Source organism: Etheostoma spectabile, chromosome 17 (genome assembly GCF_008692095.1).
Source record: "Etheostoma spectabile isolate EspeVRDwgs_2016 chromosome 17, UIUC_Espe_1.0, whole genome shotgun sequence".
Lineage (NCBI taxonomy): Eukaryota > Metazoa > Chordata > Actinopteri > Perciformes > Percidae > Etheostoma > Etheostoma spectabile.
In genome coordinates, this window is record NC_045749.1 from 18,526,275 (window position 1) to 18,549,654 (window position 23,380).

Here is a 23,380-nt window from a genome sequence, read left to right on the forward strand (position 1 = left end):
CAAGGTTCACTTTGCATCAGTTGTTTTTTGGTAATGTTATTTCCTCAGTTAACAAATCTGCAGTAGGAATATCAGGAAATTGCAGGTAACTAATAACATTAACAGTGAATCCATCCAATTCAAGTGTCCCAGTGAGCCATGCCAGTGAGGTAGCTTAATAAACTTCTTTAACTGTCTATGTTAATACCAGGACCCTAACACCAAAGCAGCTAAATGGAATTTTGTCATCATTAATTTTATTATATGTGCTTTTCCTACTGATAAATGTTGTCTGTCAAATTAACTATGACAAACTTGTTGGGGAATTTGCATCACTAAACTACAATATTAATTAAAATGGGTCCTGCTTTAGCAAATTTTTAGCTCCATATTGTGCTCACATTGTAGGCATACTTCAGAATCACACAGTGACACATGGCAAACCTTGGGCCAGTTTTTTTTTTTTTTTTTTTTTTACCTTGGGCCAGTTAGCTAGTGTTATTTCATCACAGGCTGGTGTCTGGATTTCTGGGAAACAGAGTATGCAGAGAGTGGGCGGTGGGTCAATAGTCAAACAAAACCCAAAGCCCCATAACAGGTTCATCCGGCCATGATGTTGTAAAAGACGTAGGTTAACATTCCTTTGGGCAATGTTTTTCTTGTCAGGTTAGAATAAGTTATTATTTGAATCCGAATCCGTTATTTATATAACACAATTATAACACAAATGCAATTCAAAGTGCTTTACAAAAGCATAACTATACAGAACAAATACAACTGAAAATACGACAGGTCAGCAAAAGCAGCCGACAGAGGATGCTAGTGGATGCTTTTCTTCCCAACACGTGACGAGGGAGTCGGCAGGGACTCCCAGTGTGGATAGCAGCACTGCTTGACTACACACCAGTTAACCACAACCTACTTGACCACTGAAGGTAACGTTTGCCTAATTATATTCCTCTGGTTATATTGTTGTCTGTCCGCTAACTTTGCCAATGTTAGAAAGAAACGCTGTTATCTTTACCTGTGCCGGCCGGTTTTATTTAGTTCACGTTAGCTAGCTAGCTAACAGCTAAATTAGCTAGGTAGCTAGCCAACGTTACTACATTTTAGCTTTAACGTTAGCATAGCTAGCAACAGCTTCCCTTGGGTAGTTGGTTATCACAGAGCTGGATACAGGAACACTATTATCGTTACACTGTTATTGTTAAAGATGATGTGAGACAAGCGACCCTGATGGTCAGTTACTCACAGGTGTGTGTTATTCTTGTCTTAACGTTACAACTAATGTCTGTTAGTTAGCTAGTGTACGAGGCGTTGGACTGTAGTGGCTAGCGGTTAATGTTAACCGTATTAAAGCTCAATGTCACCGGGTCAAGATTAGCTGTATCAATCAACTGTTTATGCGTATACAATATACATGGCCAACTGAGACCTATACAGTAGTAGCTATACATTGATGTTCCTAGTCCCATGGTTTACAAAGCCACTGTGGTCAAGTTGTCAGTGCCATGGCTAGGTAACGTTAGCCAATCATCTGATATCAACAACATCCTGTTAAGCAGGTCAGGAGGGTGTAGAAACTGCTTTCCAACACTCTTAAACATGCCCCTCTTCTCAAAATCTCGCGTACGTGACAACTCAGAATGAGAACTGCGAAAACCACAATGTGACATGCAGGGGAAACTACCAGCGACCGGTTTACTGCAGCAAAGATGAGGCAATGGTGCCTTCACGTTGGAACTGTTGGAATTTTGAGAAGTCACTGCATGTGGGAGTTTACAAGGCAGCTTTTAAAGCATGCTCAAAAAACAATTACGTGTGAGACAAGCAATTACTCTAATACTTATAACTTACATTGCCTGTGGCCTAAGTCCGGCCTGTTTTGTTCCATGTTATATTGAGTGGTCTTCTGGGGATTTATTTATAAAAGCAAACAAAGGTTGGAGGTCAGTGAGTAAGTGAGTCACCGAGACAGAATAAGCAGGGGGACATACATAGCAAAAGACAGATTCACTTGCATGACATATGCGTAGTGTGTATATATTAACTTGTTCATTTAGATATTTTATTTTGCTGTTAAAATAGGTTATATAGAGTTGGATACTTTCTTTGAAAGTAATGTTGAACTACAAGCTTCCATTGAACTGCAGACTTTTTTTTACTGAGTCTTGTTTTTGATGCCCATAATTTCATCAAACAACTGCCCAGATAGCCAGATGACATTTTAGTTGTTGCTCTCTTTTATATAGAATAGAAACACAATTATATTATAAACCTTTAATCGGAACACACTAATGTTAAAATATTACTGAAGCCATTTGTTTGTAATGATATTGATATGGTATAGCCCAAAAGTGGTGCATATTTATTTATATGATTCTATTTTTAAAACTTTTGTTGTGCAATGGGCTGTTACAGGGATGAGAGTGAACAGAAAGAAAGGGGAGTGGTAGGTGTAGGTCTAATCACTTCTTAAAATACCCTCCCAGCAGATAATACAGGGGCTTGTGAACCTGTCAGCAACAGCAGAGCTCAGCAACTCTCGATCCAAGAGGACATGCAGTGCCTCTTCTTTTTGTTCTCCTGGATTGCCCCTCCTAGTTTTCCCCACTGTTATCCTAAGCAGAGTGCTACTCTTCTTGTTGTGGTCACAGGTTTCAATGTTGTTGGCTTGATGGAATCCAAGCGGGTGGCAGAGTGATGGTCTAAGGACTCGCAGTCCCGGAGGTGCTTGCGCGTGGAATGTTGCGCTGGTCGGTGCACCTAGAAGGAGGGCCGCGGAGAGTCAACCATGCTGCTGTGGCGGTGGGGCACAAGGTGTACTCCTTTGGAGGCTACTGCTCCGGGGAGGACTACGAGACACTCCGTCAGATTGATGTGCATGTCTTCAACACAGGTCGGTGGTGATCATACGTGTATATATTGTAGTAATTTCTAAGTAATTTCTTGTTTTCAGCTGTTTTTTGACAGTGTGTGCAACTATTGTGGGATCTCGGATGTTTATCACTTTGCAGTATTTTGACCTGAAAAACATCAGTAAATCAAAAAGGGATACAATTGGCAGGTCTCAACAGCACTCTTACTTCTTCCTACTTCATTTTACTTCAAGACTACACTGGAAACCCATGTTTTTGTTTGTAATCTAATGTTTTATTTGTAATGTGCGGGAACATATTTGTAGTAAGGATAAGAGTGTTTCAAGACAAGAGTTTCTTGAACCTTCACCACTTAAACGGTAACTCATTACAGCTGGCAATTAAAACCCAAGCTTTCCATTGTGGTTTGTAAAATGTTCTCTTTGCTGTTTTTTCCGTTGATTTCTCACAAACACAGGTGTTTTCTTTAAACATGCTGCTCTAAACTTACTGCTCCCTTTTCTTCTTAGTAACCTATTTTATATATATTTATATATTTTTTTTTCACTGTGTGGTTAACCACCTGCTTTAGGGTTTTACACCTTCTTAAAGTAGCTTGAGCTGTGATCTGTGGCACTAAACCTTGATACAGATGCCTTTGGCTGATTGAAATGGAAATGGGACCACCTTAGCCTTGTCCCTTGCTTTGTGCTCCTTCTCTTTGATGTATTTTTACAGCAGACCCTGCTGCCTTCTGAAGTCCTTTTGATTTTCCTTTCCTTTTCTTTGTTTATTTTTTTCAGACATTTTACTTTTTACCTTCTGTTTTGAGCCTCTCAAAATAGGTTAAAGGCAAACTGGCAAATAAGCAATTCATCCACATGTCTAACACTTTGTTACATATTGCCTTAATATACAGCAAGTATATTTGAAAAAAGGTTTTTCAAGTAGGTTTAAGAGCTTGGTAAAATGTCACTCACTGCTGACCTTTTATTTAAATTTCAAATTTAAATCTGTATCTCCTAATTGTTCCAGTATTGCTGCCTGCTTATGTTTTATTTCTTTTTAAAAATCTGAAAATTAGGTTACCATTGTACTGCTCTGTGTTATTGTAGTACATTTACTTTGGCTTTGCACTCACTTACTACACTTGCAGTTACTTTTCTAACTGTGTATTGAATGAATATATCTTTCTTTTTTTTGTACTAAAGTGTCTTTGCGCTGGATGAAGTTGCCTCCACTGAGGACAGGAGGACATGAACGTGTCCGTGAAGTGCCATATATGCGTTATGGCCACACAGCTGTGCTATTGGATGATATTATCTACCTCTGGGGTGGGCGTAATGACACAGAGGGGGCCTGCAATGTGCTTTATGCCTTTGATGTCAGTAAGTAGACCCGCATCTAACTCACACTGTTAACGGATTGATTGAGGCTGCCTTTCAGATGCACCTGTTAGATGTTAAGGTTGTGATAGCAAGAGAAACCGTTTTTTACGTCGGGGAACTGTAACACCTGCATACATGTGTGATGGTTTTCTATTGCACATGACTAAAGTCATGTATTGTAAAATAAGAGGTGAGGTCCCTCGCAAGAGTGCTTTGAGTTACTAAATTGTTTCTCCTCCTAGACACCCACAGATGGTTCACACCCAAGATTTCGGGTACTGTTCCGGGGGCAAGGGATGGCCACTCGTCCTGTGTCTTGGGGAAGGCAATGTATATATTTGGAGGATATGAGCAGCTGGTGAGTCTTCATCACTCGTCACTGTGACACTTGCACTCAAAACATTAAAACATGATTTAATTTGTCTCTTCTGCTGTTTTGTAGGCGGACTGCTTCTCCAATGACATCCACAAGCTGGACACCACGACCATGGTTTGGTCATTAATTAATGCCAGGGTGAGATAAAAACACCAGTTGTTAATTATTCAAAGTTTATAATGTATTAGTTCCTGGACAGAATATGGCATGCATTCAATGTTTAAGTTAAAAAAACTATGGAAACGAAGCACTCACTCAAAAAAACACAAAGATAAAATAGACTGGCAACATGCTCAGTAACATTGAAAGCACTGTTGAAAAAAACAAACCATTGGTTATTTCCGGGGTTGGCAGTACTGCTACACAAGCTCTCAGTGGTCCGATTGGCTGGATACAAGGGCACTTAAATGTAATGCAGCTCCCAGTTAGGTGGCCAAGTCCAAAAAAGCCTCACAGGATTTTATACATTGCCCTTTTAGGAAATGCCATTTGTGTTTGTATGCAGTTAACCTGCTCACGTGATAAACTCTTCTAAAGTAGATGTTAGACAGAGACACCAGTGCCTCGTGGGAACTAGGGATTGGTGGAGAAGGACTCTATCAGTCCCTCGTTTTAGTTCCTTAGTGATAACATTTTGTCATCAAAGATATTAGTTTGGTGCTTACAGATTTAGTTGGGCATGTGATGTGACTGAATAATACATTTTTTCTGCATGTTCTCAGCCTTGCGTTCCTTTTGGAAAACAAGGCTTTTCTGTAAAGTTTAAGTGTTTGTTATTCCACTCTTTTATATAATTTCAAGTCTAGTCTTATCTTTCCTAGATCCAACACAATCTTTTAAATAATTATAATTAGTTTACTAAGCTGGTCTTTTTCAGTTTTAACATTATTTGTATAATCTATTTTGCAGTATTGTATTATTCTCCAGCTACTGTATAAAACAAGTTCAAGAGCCTGCTGGCCTGCATAGCATTTGTGGAAAACCATTTCATCACTTTCTGGAAGGGAAGGCATGTGAAAAGCTTTACCATGACCATCTAAAAGCAGACGGAGTAGATGCCTTTGTTAGGCAGTTTCATTCAGTGGAAACAGATCACATATCACTATTGTGTATTTGTTTTTTATCCGTAGTTCTAGTTCTAGTCCACAGACAGTACCAGCTGCATTATTATTCTAATCCCACTACATTTTATACAATGTCCCTATTACTGTACACTGTTTCTGAAAGGCTAGAGGTACCTAAAAAGTGGTTTTGTTTTTGTGTGGCTTTGTAGTTGGTGATTTGGTCCACTAGAGGGCGGTGGGTACCTAAAGTTGGTGGTCAATAAGCCTCATCTTTTGCCAGTTTGAAGATAGGGCTTTATACCCAGGGACTTGATGAGTTTTGAACTAAAACTAGTTAATGCGGAATAGGTTAGGTTATGCAAGAATGGTGTAAGTATGTAGGTCACATCCAGCGTCTTTGCTATCTATCTTAATAGACTGCTTTATGTTCTGTCTCTTTACTGAAACGTTTATGGCGTGTAAAAGTATAACGACATCATCTGCTGATCTTCTCTTTGCAGGGCACCCCGGCACGCTGGAGGGACTTCCACTCAGCCACCATCATCGGGACAAAGATGTTTGTGTTTGGAGGGCGAGCCGACCGCTTTGGTCCTTTCCATTCCAACAACGAGATCTACTGCAACAAGATCAAAGTGTTTGACGCAGAGACCAACTGCTGGCTGAGCACCCCTTCAACACAGCCATTGCCAGAGGGACGCAGGAGTCACTCAGCCTGTAAGACACACGTCCTTTTGGGATCATCACTTTTAAATGCTTACATCAATAAGGATTTAACCCATAATGCATTTAGAGATAAGAGTTTTGAGCCACAACAGAGGATTTTCTCACAACACACATTTCTGAATAAACTGGTTGTTAGGAAGTTTCTCAGTTTTGTTTAGCGAGGTTAATGGTCTGACACTTATCATTAATCATATGGTTCTCTTAGTTTGAATTATCTGAAATCATGTTTTTAAGAGGAAGAACTTGGACTTGTGGCATCATTTAAAATTTTCTCACTGTCATGATTCATTTGTACACAAATTACAGTCATATTCCAGTGTGACCTTTCTCTTGCCTTCTCAAGCATAATTAGTTTTTCATTGTTTGTGCAGTGAGAGCATATTTTTTTCCCCACATTGATTAAACAAATCCAGCTGATTTAACTGATTCACATGGTTCCATTTACTCTGCCCCAAATGTCATTGACCTACATGATAGACCAAAAAATACATTTTTTGTTTTCCTTTGTGTGTTTAGTTTCCTACAATGGGGAGCTGTATATATTTGGCGGATACAATGCACGTATGGACCGGCACTTCAACGACCTCTGGAAATTCAATCCAGGTGATCACCATTTAATTATGTTAGACTGGGAACACAAGTTAATTGTGTCATTCCTGGTAGTGTTTCTTCGCTTAGTGCCGAGTAATATTGGTTTTGATCTAACTGCGTTGATGATGTTTACCTCCTATAGAGAGAATGCAGCACTGGCAGTGCTAGCTTATGTTGACCCACTTTACTCCTCCTCCTTCTGTAGATATTCATGTATACAATCCTCTCCTCCTCATTGAATACGTGAAAGTGGCTGGCTGCTCCCTTTTCACCATGCTGAGCGTGCAACACAGATAACCAATCTTTGCCAGAAACCTGCAGATAAAAAACTGACATTAAATTATTAAACTTTGTCTGCTCTTACTTTTTTTGCCCAATTGATTAAGTCAGTGGTTTCCAGAAGAAACCTTGGCTCTTGCTCCAAACAAAGCATTGTTGTCATAGCTGAAGCATTGGATTTACAGTGTGTATGTATGTATGTATGTATGTATGTATGTATACATTTAATTTGTGGAATTTCTTGCCTTATTAATGGAGTTGGGACCATCGGTTGTGTTGTGCAGAAGTCAGGTTGATACACAGCCGACAGCCCTACTGGGCAACTGTTAGAATTCATATTTTGGCAAGAACCAATCAGCTAAGTAAAGAGAAACGAGTGGCGGCCATCATTACTTTAAGAAGTGATGATCAGTCGGTCCGGAAAATTGCAGAAACTTGAATATGTTCCCAAGTTCAGTCGCAAAAACCATCAAGTGCTACAATGAAACTGGCTCACATGAGTCACCTCTGCTGCTGAAGATAAGTTCATCCTAGTCACCAGCCTCAGAAATCGCAAATTAACAGCAGCTCAGATTAGAGACCAGATTAATACCACACAGAGTTCTAGCAGCAGACACATCTCTAGATCAACTGTTAAGAGGAGACTGTGCAAATCAGGCCTTCATGGTCAAATAGCAGTTAGGAAACCACTGCTAAGGAGAGGCAACAAGCAGAAGAGATTTGTTTGGTCCAAGAAACACAAGGAATGGACATTAGACCAGTGGAAATTTGGTCTTTGGTCTGATGAGTCTAAATTTGAGATCTTTGGTTCCAACCGCCGTGTCTTTGTGAGACGGAGAAAAGGTGACCGGATGGATTCTACATGTTGGTGAAAATGTTGGGGATTTATTCAAAATTGAAGGCATACCAGCATGGCTACCACGGCATCCTGCAGCGGCAAGCCATCCCCTCCGGTTTGCGTTTAGTTGGACCATCCTATATTTTTCAACAGGACAATGACCCCAAACACACTTCCAGGCTGTGTAAGAGCTATTTGGTGTGTGTGAATGTTTATCTGATGAATAGATGGCACCTTGTATGGCAGTGTATCAATGTGTGTGTGTGTGAATGGTGCTTAGTGTTACGTGCTTTGAGTGGTCACTTATATTAGAAAGGCGCCCTATAAATGCTGTCCATTTACCGTTGTTCTGAATGGTGTGAAAATAGCACTATACACCATTTATATTTGTTTTATGATTATCTTTATATTATGGAAGAAATTTAAAGTTTTGAATACAGCGCATGAGAGTAGCTTGAAGCCCAATGCACAAGTTTTTGAAAATGTATTTGGACTATGGCCTATTTCTTCCCTGCTCCTGTCTTTTTTTAATGATAGTCATTGTGAAAAGCACATGCGGTCATACTAATGTGTATCATAATAGTTGTCCTAGCTTTACCAGTTTAAAGCCCATCAGATGGTATTTATGGATAAAGTACTAGGTTTACTGTAGCTGGAGAGTCTTGTATTGGGTGATCTGATGTTAACCTTTTAAACATGCTTTGCAATCCACCAGATGGCAGTACCTCAGTTCTAGTCCTATTACTCAACAAATTCAGAATGGCTTGTTGCTATAGAGATGCAATGATGCTGTTGGCTCTGAGAGTGTGAGACTACACATGACATCCTTATTTAGAACAACTGAGAGAGCGTCAACATTGTCACTCATATTGCACTTCTGCAGAGCAGAAGAGAGGATTTGTTTCTATTTCTGAAGTTTTATTAAATTAATTTGAAGGTTAGGTTTTGTCTGTTTGCTTTAATTGCTGCTTTTCATTCCCTTATCCCTGGGCCTTGGGGTTGTGGTTAAATATAGCAGGAGGCTGAATGAACTGCAGGCACAATGGGAAGCAATAGTAGGTTTATGTAACTTAAAGTAGCTGAGGGTTTTAATTGCTATTGTAACCCACACATAACATCTGATCCCGCTTTTGAGCTAGGATGTACTCTGAAGATTTAATGCGTCTTCCAGCTTGAAAGATTCAGTCTTTTTTTCCATCATTATGTCAAAATATGGCTTGCTCAACTTTGTTCTTGTGTGTACACACTACAGAAGCCTTTTCCTGGAAGAAGGTTGAACCGAAAGGGAAAGGCCCATGTCCACGGAGACGACAGTGCTGTTGTATAGTTGGAGAACGAATTGTCCTCTTTGGAGGAACCAGGTAAGGCACACAATATTACCACTTAAAAACTTCCAACAGTAATTTTCCTCTACACTGTTAAACTTGCATACAATTCTATCTAAAGGCTTTATATGTAGACTGTAATTAAGGATGCTCCCAAATATTTTATCTGTTAGGCTTCCCCAGTGATTCTTGTGGTAAAATTCTTCTTTTTAGATAAGTTTGTAATGCTTAAATACTTAATTGGTTCTTTATGAATATAATATTGTCTCTAAAGAAATATATATGTGTATATATATATGTGTGTGTGTATATATATATGTGTGTATATATATATATATATGTATATGTGTATATATATATATGTATATGTGTGTGTGTGTGTGTGTGTATATATATATATATATATATATATATATATATATATATATATATATATATATATATATATATATGCATGCATACATACATGTAACTGCAATAGGGTTTGATGTGCACTTTTTAAATAACTTTACTCATCTTCACCCGAATTAATCTCTTAAAATACAGATATCTACCCATACACAAAGTTACATGCAGCCATGCACACACATACACAATACAATACTTGCTTATAATTTGTAGGAGGAAACTATTCTAATTTGCATTAGCAATCCTAGATCTATTTGTTGAATGGTTCACTGTTCAAATATACTCCTTTTTTTCCCCCTTTTATTCCCCACAAAGGAGTGCAAAACAAAAGCATAAATATAAGCTGATAATGCAAGATAATTAACCACTGTGTTATATTACTGTGTTATAAAGAGAGCGGTGCCACTCTGCTAAATGCTGAATGTGGCTGACACCACTCATGTGTTGTTTGCTTTCAGCTTCTTAGTTGCACACGTCTTGTGTAGAAAATGTAAAGTTTGGCTGCACTTGGACTAAAGACGGCCCATGGTGTTTATGTAAAAAATGCTTCAGTTTTTAGAATGACTGATGTGTTTGAAGGATTCTCCGGATACCATTGGTTTCCATTCATTTCAGAAGGATCCAAAATGTTAAAGTCAGTGTCACTTGGTATTACAGTTGAAAACAGGGACTGTTTTGGAAACCTTGTTTGTATGTAGAAGGAATACTAATATAGTGGTTGTTTTTTCTGACTTATAGCCGACCTTCTTTAACTGATCATTAGCTGTTAAGTGACCAGAGTCCCAGTCCACCCGTCCGGGAGACTCAGACATACTTTTGGTGTTCCGTGGACAGCTGCGCACAACCACAATGGTGCGTGCATTGTCGAGGACACGTGCAACCACTTTTCCTGGAGCCAGCTTATTAAAATACTAAGCTGTTAGTTTTTCAGGGACAACTAGTGAGGTGGTCATTGTATTGAGATACACCATCTCCACTGATAGATAAAGTTATAGCTCAGTAAGTTTGCAACAAAGAAAGGAAAAACTACCAGATAAGTTTAGAGGTTGGCCAGAGATAGGAAATGTTACCTACTCTTTTCTTTTAAGACACTTAAATTGCTATACTCTTGACTCTGTTTTTCTTTATATATATATATATATATATATATATATATATATATATATATATATCTCATCAGTCTTTATGAAGCACATGCTCTCAAAATGATCATTTTGTGATTATTATTTTTTATTTTTTTAAGTTTGTGGAGAAACCCTTTCCTCTCTTTTCATCATACCAAATGGAGTCTCTGGCTCCTGTAGACAGCAGTCTGTGATGATTCCCTTGTTTGTCGTAAGACAGTAGTGATTGCCGGGGGTTCTTAGCTGCTAAGGTGCCTCTGCACTGGTGATGGGCTAGTGAAAGGCCAGTAGCCCGTGGAGTAATGAGGTAGCTAATGGCATTAGCATAGTCCAGAGTAGTCCAGGACCTGGGCTACTGTTATCAGCAAGGCAGCGTTATCAGGCAAACCCCACTGGGATAACCTGATAGTCTGGATCGGGAGCCCCTGGATAAGGGTCCTCTCTGCCCCACTATGTCTACAGGCCCTCAAGTCCTAAAGGACTCAGGCTGCTGCTGGATTTGTTTTCTACTGCTCCAGTGAGCACATCATGGGGAGCAACACACCCTAATACACAAGTGCAATCTTAATTTATCCATTATGCAACAGCATTATTGTCATCAAAATAATTGTTTTTCAACCGTTAGCATAGGCAAACATTTTTAAGATAGCCTTAAGTGCAACAGTTATCTGTTTGAATAATAATTTTAAATTTAAATGAGTAATTACAATCCAAAGAAAGAATTTGCTGCTTAACGGTAGAAGTCAAAATTCAGCTATATCAGTTATTGATATGGCACTGAGGAAGAAAAACAAATGTTTATTAGAGATGAAGAGCTTTAGAAGGTACTTCTATTTTAAGATAGTTTTGCATTGTTTGGTTTCTCACCAGGATTAGTGCAGGATGGGTTTTAAGGAGTCATGATTTCCTGTTGTGAGCAGATAGGGCTTGGGTTGGAAAGGGAGTGTCATTGGTCACTGGAATGATGGAGGGTGCTGGCTGAGCAGAGGAAGAAATCAAACTCCACACACCACCTCCAACATTCTGTTTAAAAGGTTCAGGAAACTGGAGCCATTTCATCTTCTCTGCCTTAAGCTGTAGAGATAGAGATATATATATATATTGTACACAAAGTATCTTAAAAAGGGAGAACCGTTTTTGTTATTTGTAATTTGTAGGATTTTGTTCTAAATCTGCCAAGATTTTTGTTTTGATATTGTTGTCACTGTACAAATGAGAGCATGATCCTTGCAGGCTCTGGGCAAGTTGGCCACACAGGTTCTCTTGACCAGCATTGCACGTTTGTTGTTTACATGAGCACACTTAAGCCTCTTACACACAGGAACTCCCATAAGCATGCACACATACTAAGACACACAAACAGACTCCAAGCTGCTTCTTCTAACACCCATTTGTTTGCTTTCTCTTCTTTACTAGGAAAGATTTCCTATTCCACTGATTTAGATTAGACTTAGCAAGTATTTTTCATAATACACCTCTAATTTAATGTACACTTTGGGTTTAAAACCAGCAATTGCTGTCTCTCCTGTGTTTATTTTTGCATGACCTAACAACACTAGGGCAGTTAACAGGGTTAAAAAGTTATTAGGTGTCTGTCTCAATGCAGCTGACAAATGCTTGCACATGCCTCCATGAATTATTTGCTGGACACCTCGCTTGTGTTTTTTGTGGGGCTTCTCATTTCGGTAGGTCTACCAAGGAAATTGTGTTCAAATTTATGGTCCACATCTTGTTTTCCTGGGTTAGTTGTCCTTTCATATTGATCCAAAACAGAACCCTTCTGTTGATACTTATTCCCAGTTTATGATATTTATTTTGCCTGCAGGAATTTGTTCAGGAATAATTTATTACTTTAGTGAAGGACACTAAAACTATTAAGTCCAAGAGCCCTCTGCTTTCAAAGGGGTTACACATTTGACTGGACATAACACTGAGGTGTGTTAACACTAAACACATTTGTAAAACAAATGTTATTCTTTGTTTTCTGCCCAGGGACTACAGATGCAAATTAGCAATTAGAAGCTGTGCACTGTCAAATAAATAAGATATAAAAATAAAACAAACATTAACGGCTTCTTATAGACTGTAATAGGTAAAAAGAGACTGGGGCAGGGATTCTAAAACATGAGATTCTGAATGCATCTCTCCAAGTGTTCACTGTTAGAATGTGCTTAGATTTAGATTGAATATGCCTTGATGGTTAAACAATTTCTTTTATTTTCATGCTGTTAAATTGATTGCCATTAAACAGGATTTAATTAGTAGGTATTTAGGTACACATTTGCACCTCTTTAGGGTAAATGAACAGAGTGTGGGTGTGTGAATGACAAGCAAGGCATTAGGGCCTATATTGAGTGCCACTTACGTCAGTCTAAACAGGCCTGCTGAGCTGCAGAAAGGCGCGAAATTCTGCCCCATCTCTGATTTATGACCTCAGGGAGCATTCTTTCTCACGGAGGGCAATTTGATATACCCTCAGCGCCTCTGCTACACTCATTTACTGAGACCTGCTCACTGCCCCACGAAGGACGACCCGTGCATGACTAACTCCACCTGCACTGACCTTCACCTACTCACACAGGCAAAGAGCAGCATACTTTGCTAAACCCTGTACATATCGAACTTTTCCAGCTTCCGAGGCATTAAACATTGCTAAAATTGAGTTCCACATGAAGACAGTGCCACATAGATTATGGATCTCCTGCTGAGTGTATGTTGTCATTGTTGGCATTCATCACACTCTATGTATAATTGCTTACAACAAGCCCAGGTTGGGCTAAATCGGGAAGCATTTTAAGCTTGAGAACAGGGCATCCTATGAGGGGCAGGATGTGAACAAGGACATGACAGATTGGCATGCTGGGAGCAGACGGCTTGGAATCTTTGAAGGGGAATCTGGCTCTGGCCGTTGAACTACTTGGACATGACGACATGTATTCATTCCATCGTATTTTCACAATATTTTTTTTTAGCTTGACAGGTATTAATGCCTCGTAACGGCTGCAATGACGACGTCTTGGTGGTGAATTGTTAATCTGTGATTGAAAGCTTGCTTTTTGTTGTCTGGTAAATAAAGATGGAAAACATCCCAGTTTTCTATTGAATTAAGATGTGCCTTTTTAGCCCTTCAGCACCTTTTTATGTGGACTGCTGTTAACGAGTGTTCCTCTAAGGGGTTTTAATTGCCTTTCACTGGTAGAAGGTAGGTTGAGGCAGTCACAGAGCCAAATCAACGTCTGTGTGCAAGGGACAGCTGGCACGGCGGGACTGCCTGCAGTATTGTGCAAGTTAACCTTCAGGAAACATTGTATTATCATTTATTCAAGATTTGATAACTGACTGTGCTCACTATTTTCATCTGGAAACTGAAAACTGCACATTGAATTCACACGTTGTTTGCGGAAGTCTGAAAATTAGGTCGGATGGAGATCATATGCTTTTTCTTTTGATAGCTGCTGTTTTCTTAATACACCACATGTAAGCAAAAATAAAAGTATCACTGATTAATTCCTTAACCTCTATAACACAGCTAAACAGAAGACTGCAAACCACGTTTTTAAATTGCTGGCACTGTGGCTCCACTGTTAGATGATATTGACTTTTTTAGTTTTTTTTTTAATTGATAACACCATTCAATTGAGGCACAGTGGCACTCAACATCATAAATGACTGCTTTCCCTAATTTGTGTCTCAGTGCATTGTGTTTTTAGGCATCTTTCCAAATGAGAAACTGTCAGGATTTTAGAAGTCTTAAAATATCTCAATGCCCGTGATTCACTTCCCCCGGTTTTAGAATTTCAGTCACATTGATTGGTTATTGCTGAGATTTGCTACTTCAGGTGCATTGTGCCATTTGTTGTGTATTCACATGACTCACAGCTCCTCTTGTTGATCTGACGTCAGAGTGGTGCAAATACACACGCATGCTTGCTTTGCTCTGCCAGCCTTAACGCGTGTGGTACATTTGGCAGTATGCACAGTCGCTTGATAGATTTTGTGAAGATGGATAGCATGCTGACGCCATTACTAACATTAGATGCAGAAACATTTATGCTTAATTTATTGGGCCTCTTATAAAATCTTTTTGACTTATGCTGACTCGTTACCCCGGTTTAGTGTAGGTGGAAAATGCTGTTTGTTTGTTTAGAAGCAAACAGATTTTGTTTGTCAGGTGTCCTGCTACTATTGGGTTTTCAGGTGGGAGAATGTGTGGCAGCTCTTTACTCTGAGCAAGAGGGAGCTTACATAGCAGGTAATCTCACTGGTAGCCAAAACATCCCAACGAAAAACCTCTTGTTTAATCCACCAGAATCTCACCATGATATTTAATCTGTGTGGAATTTAGCTGGTCATTTCAAAACAACAAGTTGCTGAGCCGGAGAGCTTCTGCAGAAACCAGTGATTTTGTTTAGTAGATCAGAAGGGTCAAAAGCCTGGTGCCTCGATATCACCTACAAGGCCTTTTTGCACCTTATCAATGACTGAAAGGGCTGCTGTTATGATAGTCCAGCCGGTTAAAGTGTGGCTTGTTATCATTGTTGAACCTGACAGTTCAAATGTTAGACTAAACACAACACGGGACTAAACCAGAACTAATTCTGAAGAACTATTTCTTGACTGGAAGAACCATTTCTTGCGAGGCACAGGCATTGCATGAAAACTCCTACTTTCTGTTTTGATTTTAATTTATTCTTGAATCTAAATACAATGTTGGCTGCAGTTCCTGCACCCTATAATGTCTTCAGATCTGTCGCAGTGGAAACTGGCTCCATTGAAACACACCTATCAACACACCATAGATTATGGTGCCACACACATGTTGTGTTTGGCCTTCAGTGTCAAAGGGTAGGCTGCAGAAGTTTCCTTTTATTAATTGTTTGTGTGCGCGTGTGTGTGTTTTTAGTATGCCAGAGATAAAACCTGTCAAACAGTGCAGATGACCCCAACAGGATACGGGGCATCCCGCACGTGTCGGGACAGGACCTTGGGGCCGCACAGCAACACTGTGATTTACTCTTCAAAGACAAGCTCATGATAGTATTTCATCTGCATCTTAACCCTCTTTAACCCACTAACAGGCTGTATACACTAAGGTGTCACAGGGTTGAGTGTTACACAGCAGCTCAAATAAACAGCCTGCATAGGGGACGCTTTGTGATGCTGTTGTCCACATAAATTCACATGTCTAAATAGTAGTAGTTTAACTTGTGATTTACTACTGTCATCACAAAGAAAACACCTCTTGGTGGTTTTAGGTCCCCTCTGTGGAACAATGCCATGCTATGAAGACAAAGTAAAAAATGATAAGCAAAGCACACCAGCCTGCTGATTTAACAGAACCAGAGGCTATTCGTTCACAGTTAGCGAGTTGTGTTTAACAACCTGTGGCAGTGAAATAGACCTTACTGAAATACTACATGGTTTTTGTTAGTGAAAGAGAAGGATCCAACTAACATGACAGGAAACACTTGTATCAATAGTTAAAAAGAAGGATATGAAGAGATAATCACTCAGCCTGTGAAAGTAGCTAGTTTACTAGTGAGCTACTCCTGATAGAAGGCATGTATCATAACCATACATGTATCAACACTATGGTCTGGAGCCACTGTATTTTGTCAGAATTTTCTGTTGAGAATCCCTCCTATTAGGTGGCTGACCTTGATGCTAGTCTTCAGCCGCAGATGAAGATTTGGGTTATAGAGGAAGTAACTTATAGAGGAGCATTTGACAAGCCCTCTAGACTTCCCCCTGTATACTAACCAGCTGTGTTCAAGGTCCTGAAACACTACTTAATGTCCTTGTTTTTGTTTTTATAGGCAGCTGGGTTGATAAAAACTTGTCCAGATAAAATGGACAAATTTTGTGTTTGCTTGAGATTTGTAAGGATTTATAGTTTTGTTTTTTCTTTCTCCAATATCTCCACCAAGTCCAAATACATTTTGTCCACAGGGGGTTGCAATTTGAGATGCATGCTTCACTAGCGGCAGGCATGTCCTCTGTCTAATCTGAAGCCAGGCGTCTGTCTCTAGGAGCCAGCTGTAGTTTGTGTCTCACCCTCTGCATGGGGCTTAGGTCTGGGCATCTACAAGTCTTAATCCACTGTCCAGCCACTGCCCAGGAGGGGGCACAGATAGCTCGGTAAGACGAGGTGAGACAGTTGAGATTAAGGCAAAAGAAATGGACGGGAATTCAACGATCTGTGATAACCAAGTCTATTGGATTTGTAAAGAAAGTTTGGGTCCAAACTGTTGCAAAGTCTTGCTTGTTTCTTAAGAGTCTAGTAAACCGCTACCATCCAACTCTATTTGTAGGCTTTGTCATGTGATTATAAAAAGATAGAGGGCAAAATAATTCATACTACCAAATAATGTTTTCTTCCTACGATGGTCAAGACCACTAGACCACAGTCAGTTATAATATTCTTTAAAATGTTTGCATAAAAAAAGGTTGCCCATCAATGTAGAAGTCATTTACAAATTGTCTAAGGCTGCAAAATTAATACAATTTTAATCACGATCACGATTTTGACTTCCCACTATCAAATTTGCGTGATCGAGCAATTTTTTTTAATTTTTTTATTAAATAGAACGCTCCAGTTTTTTTTTGCAAAGCCCATCTACTGCTCCGTAAACCACTGTCTGATCATTAGCCAGTCAGAGTTGTTCACAGCACCACACAGCTTAGTTTCTAGATGTAGACAGTCACAGAGGACAGGGTAACGTGAGGAGAATTCAACAGAAAGCAGTCGGTTATATGTCGTTCTCAAGGTTTACCAGTTTACCAGTAAACGCAACATTTTGTACCGTCTTTGTTGTTTTTCAGACCACAGCAGTGACCAGTGCTAGTCGGTGGCGATGCTAGTTAGTGTCTGTTAGCTCACAGGGCTCTAGGGCGCAAGTAATATTTTTCCTCTAGGACGCACCGGTGCACCTAATGTCCTTGCATCCGCTGCAATGTTGTTTGTATCGATACATAATTAAAATCTTAATTATATATATAACAGTCCCTGACAAAAGTTTGTCGTTATCTATTTGTACAAACACTGCTATTAACCTGGCTTTTAATTAATCAATGGTGTAAGAAATAGCTCATATGAAAAGCTAAAACCCTCAATGATGTTCAAGCACTGAAAGAAATAGTTTACTAAAAAAAGATTTATTATTTAAACAAGACAGGTCAAATTTTGGCAAGACAAAAGTTTTGTCTCCTATACATAAATTGAACAAATTTACTACAGATACAAAAATATGTCAGCAAATTAAATAGTGGTGCTGTGAGATTCAAATTTAATCTTGGATGACTTCCATAAGCTTGAAGGCTTCATCCATGCGGTTGCATGGCGAGGATTCATACAATGTTTGATGAAGTCATCAAAAGCAGTCTTGCTGCCTCCCAGTTCATCAATTTCTTTGGTTTGGTCTCCATGCTTCCTCTTTCACCTACCCCACATATGCTCCATGATTTTCATGTCTGGTGACTGGGCCCCAATCTTGGAGCATCTTGTCTTCTCGCCTTGGGAACTTTGAAGTGGAGATGGAAGTATGCGATGGAGCACCATCCTGCTGCGTTTGGCCTCTTTTATGGTTGGGAATATAGAGAGTAGCGGATTTCTTGGTATTTGAGACTATTGATGTTGCCTTCCACCCTGCAGATCTCTCACACACCCCCATTCTGGATGTAACCCCGACAATGATTTTTCCGCCACCAAACTTCACTGTTTTCTGGGTGAATCTTGGATCCATGCGGCTCCATTAGGTCCTCTGCATATTTGCGGCAACTGTGGTGTAATTCAACAGAAATTCCTGAAATCCACTTTCTTCCACTCCTCCCGCGTCCATCCTTTTAGCAGGCTGTGGGCCTTGGCAAATGCCACCGTTTTTCAATTGTCTTTTGTTTGATGCTGGCTTCTGGGCACTGATTCGACAATGGAGGCCATTCAAGACAGATCCGACAAACCGTTCTGGTTGACACAGGGACTTCAGGGCCCAGTTTGGTGGACTCTGTTCCATGGGAAATGGGCTGGCCTTGATTTTGAGCCAACACGGTCCTCTTGAGCAATGTCTGGCGGGGTCTGCCTGACCTGGGCTTGTCAAAAACATCTCCAGTTTGTCTTCAATGTTTTTTTATCCTCTGTACTTGACGCTGAGACACATGAAGGTGTCTGCCACATCAGCAGTGGATCTGTCTTCGCCTCTTGATAATCAAACACTTAGTCTCGGTGAATCTTAGGCATGTTTGCAGAGGTCTAGTTGCAGTTGATGTGAAGGTTGTGTACCTGGGGTTGTTTTTATACCCACCTGAGACCTAATTGATCCATTATTAGTCCCAGGTGAAGCTCATATGACAAGGCGACAACACTTATGTCTTTGCAAAAATGACCTATGGCTTTACCAACTGTGAATATTAGAATACTTTTTGACAGTTTCTTTTGCACTGAAACATTATACAAAAGCTGTTGATTAAAGAGACCATTTCTTGTAAATAAATCTTGATTAGAATATATATTTCAGCGGCCACTTCAGGTCATTTGTACCAAAGCGACAATACTTTGTCAGGGACTGTATATCTCCTAGGCTATTTATTTCAGATAGCTAATTTTCATTTACATGTGTCTATACAACTTCAACATAAGAAGAATTTAGCATACTATGGATGTGAAAGCAGTTATAAATAGCCTATGTGACAATAAAATTAGTTTTGGTTAAAATCAACAAATCGTGATAATTAATCGTGTTCACAATATTGATCAAAATAATCATGATTATCATTTTGGCCATAATTGTTCAGCCCTCTGTTTTTTTTGTTTGTTGTACTATTAATACCTGTTCCCACTGTTTTCACTTGATACCAAAATGCTAATTTGATTTCATGTCTGGCCAGCCTGATAAGGTGATCTGCAGGAAGTTGTAGTGCGTGATAAGTTCCTGTGAGCTGGATGGTTCTGAAGGGCCAAAGTTCAATAGGAAGTGGAGAAAGGAAAAGGATGCAGATCATATCACTCCAAGAATGAGGATATGGCCAATGAAGCCATTGCAAACATGCCTACGACAGGACAGTTTCCGGCAATATTGTTAATATCAGTGTTTAGAAAGTAGAGGCGCCACTGACAGTTTGCTCCATCGCTCAGTTTGTTTCTGAAAGTCCTTTTCAGAATTTGTTGGCAATTAAATTTCTGGACACTTGAGACAATTTGGAGTGTTCCCAGGTTCTGTTTTGTTTCCTCATTAGTTTAGGACTGTAGTTCAGCTCTTTCTTCTACCGTTTTGAGGCCTAGGCTTGGAAGGTAATGAGCAGGCAGTGCATTGCTACAAAGGACTGGCAATTGGGTGATTAGGCACCCTCATTGAGTGTTGTTTTGAAATAGCAACCTGTGTTTTTTTAGTGGGGGAGCGCCATCACTCAGGCCTCATTCAGACTGGGAAACCACTGCTGCTGAAGGGGGAGGAGCACTTTCACACATAGTGATACTTTGCTGGTCGAGTAACAAAGTGACCCATCAAACACCAGGATGCCACATAAAGTCGCACACTGTGACTTTCCCGCTTCAAACTATTGCCAGTCTATCAGACACCTCTTACCACCCCCTTTTTTCTCCTTCCCCTGCCTCCATGAACCTTGTCAGGCTCTCACCAATAAAGCATTACCAATCTGTAATGTTCTGCTAAATTTCACACCCAGGCTGGTATTATTCATGAGCATGCGAGAAAGTCTCATTCCAGGGGATGCAATCTTCATCTCTCTTGTTACTCTCTGTTAAAGCATCCCCTTATCTGCACCCTTTCACGCGTCAGCATCCAAGGCCTACACCCTCTCTTCATGAGAGCTTCCACAGTAGTTGACAGCTACTGCAGTGTACTCTTTAGATATTCTACTTTTCATTACTTCTGTTAGGGAGACAGACTGCTGATTTGAGTGTCATTTCCACACATATAGTATCTAATGCAAACAAAGGACCAGCCAATTGTGACAGGTACATTGCTAACGCTACAAACAATTGTTGACCACAGATCCTTAAAAACAGCAGACTTTTTGCTTGGTGTGTCAGGACAATTCCTAAACAACATCCTCTCGACAAATGTATGGATTAACGCCACCATAAAGGTCTGACCAGTGTTCATGCTGTTTACATAAGATTGTTTTATTATTATACTGTTCAAGTTTGCTACATGCTACCTTTCTATCTATTTCAGCAGTTGTTTAATTACAAAGTTCCCATTAGTGATCATTCTCTTGGTTTTCAAATTAGCCCTAATAAACAGCAATAGACATGGACAGGGAGTAGACCGGTTAATGAAGACGCGGGGCTTGGGTGGTTGAAGGTATTCTGATAAAGGCCCATGCCATAAGCACGGGTGGATCACCTCCTGGGGGGCGGGGGGCGTAATGACTTCCCCAGCTGGCCCCCTGGGACGACTGTGCTCGTGCTCTGCACCTCTCCTGGCCGCTTTAAGCCACTACCATGTTTGTTTAGGAAAGATTAGGAACGTAAAACCCTTACAACATCCTCAACACGCAGCAAAGGGAGACGCGATGGAGAGGACAGCGGGAAAAAGGAATAGAGATTGATGGGTGGAGAAACTGTTGAAGAGAGAGTATTTTGTGTTGAGCAAGAGAATGGTGTGGGGAAATAACTTAAAAATGTAGTTCTGAGCTATTCAAAACAAGCGGGTTCTGCTAGTTTGTTATAACAGTACTGTTGTGGTGTCTGAAGGAGTCTTTTGTTTGGACATGTGCCAGTCCATGTGTAGCATAAAGAATCCTATTAAGCTATTCTTTAGAACCAAATTCTTCACTTATTCTCCATAATAGATTGTATAGACACTAGACTACAGTAGTGAAGTCAAGTGCATGGTGAATGCACCTGTCTGGCTGAAACTGTCTTCTGGGAAGGGTAAAACTGTAAAGTGCATTTTTCTCCACTAATCTGGACAGGTCTCTTGGTGCTCTGTGGGTACAAAGCAGTTGTCATCTAGTACATTTACAGAAATATACTTACTGCCTGTGGGGAAAAAAATCTTCCTTGAGATATTAGTTGCACTCCCACAAGCTGTAGACTTTTACCTTGAGTTATGTTTTTATTAGGGCTGGAAAGTTAACGTGATACTATTGAGTCAACAAAAAATTCCTTTTAACAGCACTAATTATTTTGATGCATGATTAACTCATGCATCTTTGATTTGGGACTAGGGCCGTTCCATAGTTTGGGAAATCAGGAAGCGATGCAGCAGTAACGTTGTGGATGACTAGCAAAGATGGTGACTGAAGAGAGTTGTGATACAACTAGGCATTTTGTGGTGGACCAGGTGTGTTGCAGGTGTGTGTGTGTGTTTAGCTGTGGCAGGAAACAGATGTCCAGTGATATCAGTGGCTGCACAGGTCTGGGAGACTATCAGCATGGGCTGCCGTCCCACTTCCTGTGGGCTTAAATCATGCCAGCCCAAGATAAAAAAAGAAAAAAACAACCGCAGAGAACTGTCTTTTTGAGAACAATCTGTGGCTCCCTGATCATGAACCTTAGTGGTTAAAGAAAGATGGTAAGAGGGTGGATGACAAGGTAAATAATTGGGAGTCTGTTGGTTAAGTTGCCCCATTAAACCGTTGAATACCAAATACAACCTTGGCACGTTGTGTCTCATGCTCATGATAAAAGACAGGAAGTTTAAGGAGTTGCTGTTGTCCTCCTGGATAGGTTTAAAACGTTGACCACTTGCAACTAGTCAATTTCAGTTCATTTTAGCTGACAGCTGCAATCTTTTAAAAACTGTTTTATTCTCTTTACAGCCCCTGTCCAGAGCAAGGAATGGGTGATGAATTTAACCTCATGGATCATTCAGACCTGTATATCTTAGACTTCAGTAAGTATTCTTGTCATTATACATGTCTCTTGTTAGCTTAAAAAATTGTTTAATCTTGCAGATGCACATGTTCAATAATAAATCCTTAGCTACAACCCCATGTTGCAGTTGTAAATTAAATATTTTCAGCCTCTTCAAAAAGGTTAAACAAGTCAGAGGTTCCTCAATCTTTGTGCAGCAGAGGAGCCCTTAGAAGATAGAGAATATACCGGGGACTCCTCATGTACTGTCCCTTGGAATAATAAGACATACCCTATATATTACACTTATGTGAAAGAACAGCACAACTCAAATGTATTAGAAATAGACATGTATTTGCAGATTCTAAGAGTTATGGATTTGTTAAATTAGTATTATGAACTACTGTAGATTTAAAAATGTAAATATGGATTTGAACAATGAAGCTTTTTGTAAAAATAAATAAATAAATAAAAAATAAATAAATAAAATCATCTGAAAATGTTTAGTATATTCCTTGGCAGAGTGCCACTGACCCTCCTTTGAGAACTGTAATAGGCTATCTGGTGGATTCCTTAATACAGTTTATATGACCAGTGCCTTCCTAACACACA

The 23,380-nt window shown here is 39.8% G+C and overlaps 1 protein-coding gene across 1 annotated transcript in view; it reads left to right on the plus strand.

Moving 5' to 3' along the window:
- The first annotated feature begins 646 nt into the window (after positions 1-646).
- Positions 647-23,380, plus strand: part of klhdc3 (kelch domain containing 3) — a 26,679-nt gene continuing 3,945 nt past the window's right edge. Inside the window, exons 1-9 of the mRNA XM_032541360.1 lie at positions 647-914; positions 2,637-2,878; positions 4,049-4,225; positions 4,468-4,583; positions 4,668-4,739; positions 6,166-6,379; positions 6,905-6,991; positions 9,349-9,457; positions 22,735-22,808. Coding sequence (XP_032397251.1) covers positions 2,725-2,878; positions 4,049-4,225; positions 4,468-4,583; positions 4,668-4,739; positions 6,166-6,379; positions 6,905-6,991; positions 9,349-9,457; positions 22,735-22,808 — 1,003 coding nt within the window. The 5' untranslated portion in view covers positions 647-914; positions 2,637-2,724. The remainder of the gene's footprint in view (positions 915-2,636; positions 2,879-4,048; positions 4,226-4,467; positions 4,584-4,667; positions 4,740-6,165; positions 6,380-6,904; positions 6,992-9,348; positions 9,458-22,734; positions 22,809-23,380) is intronic.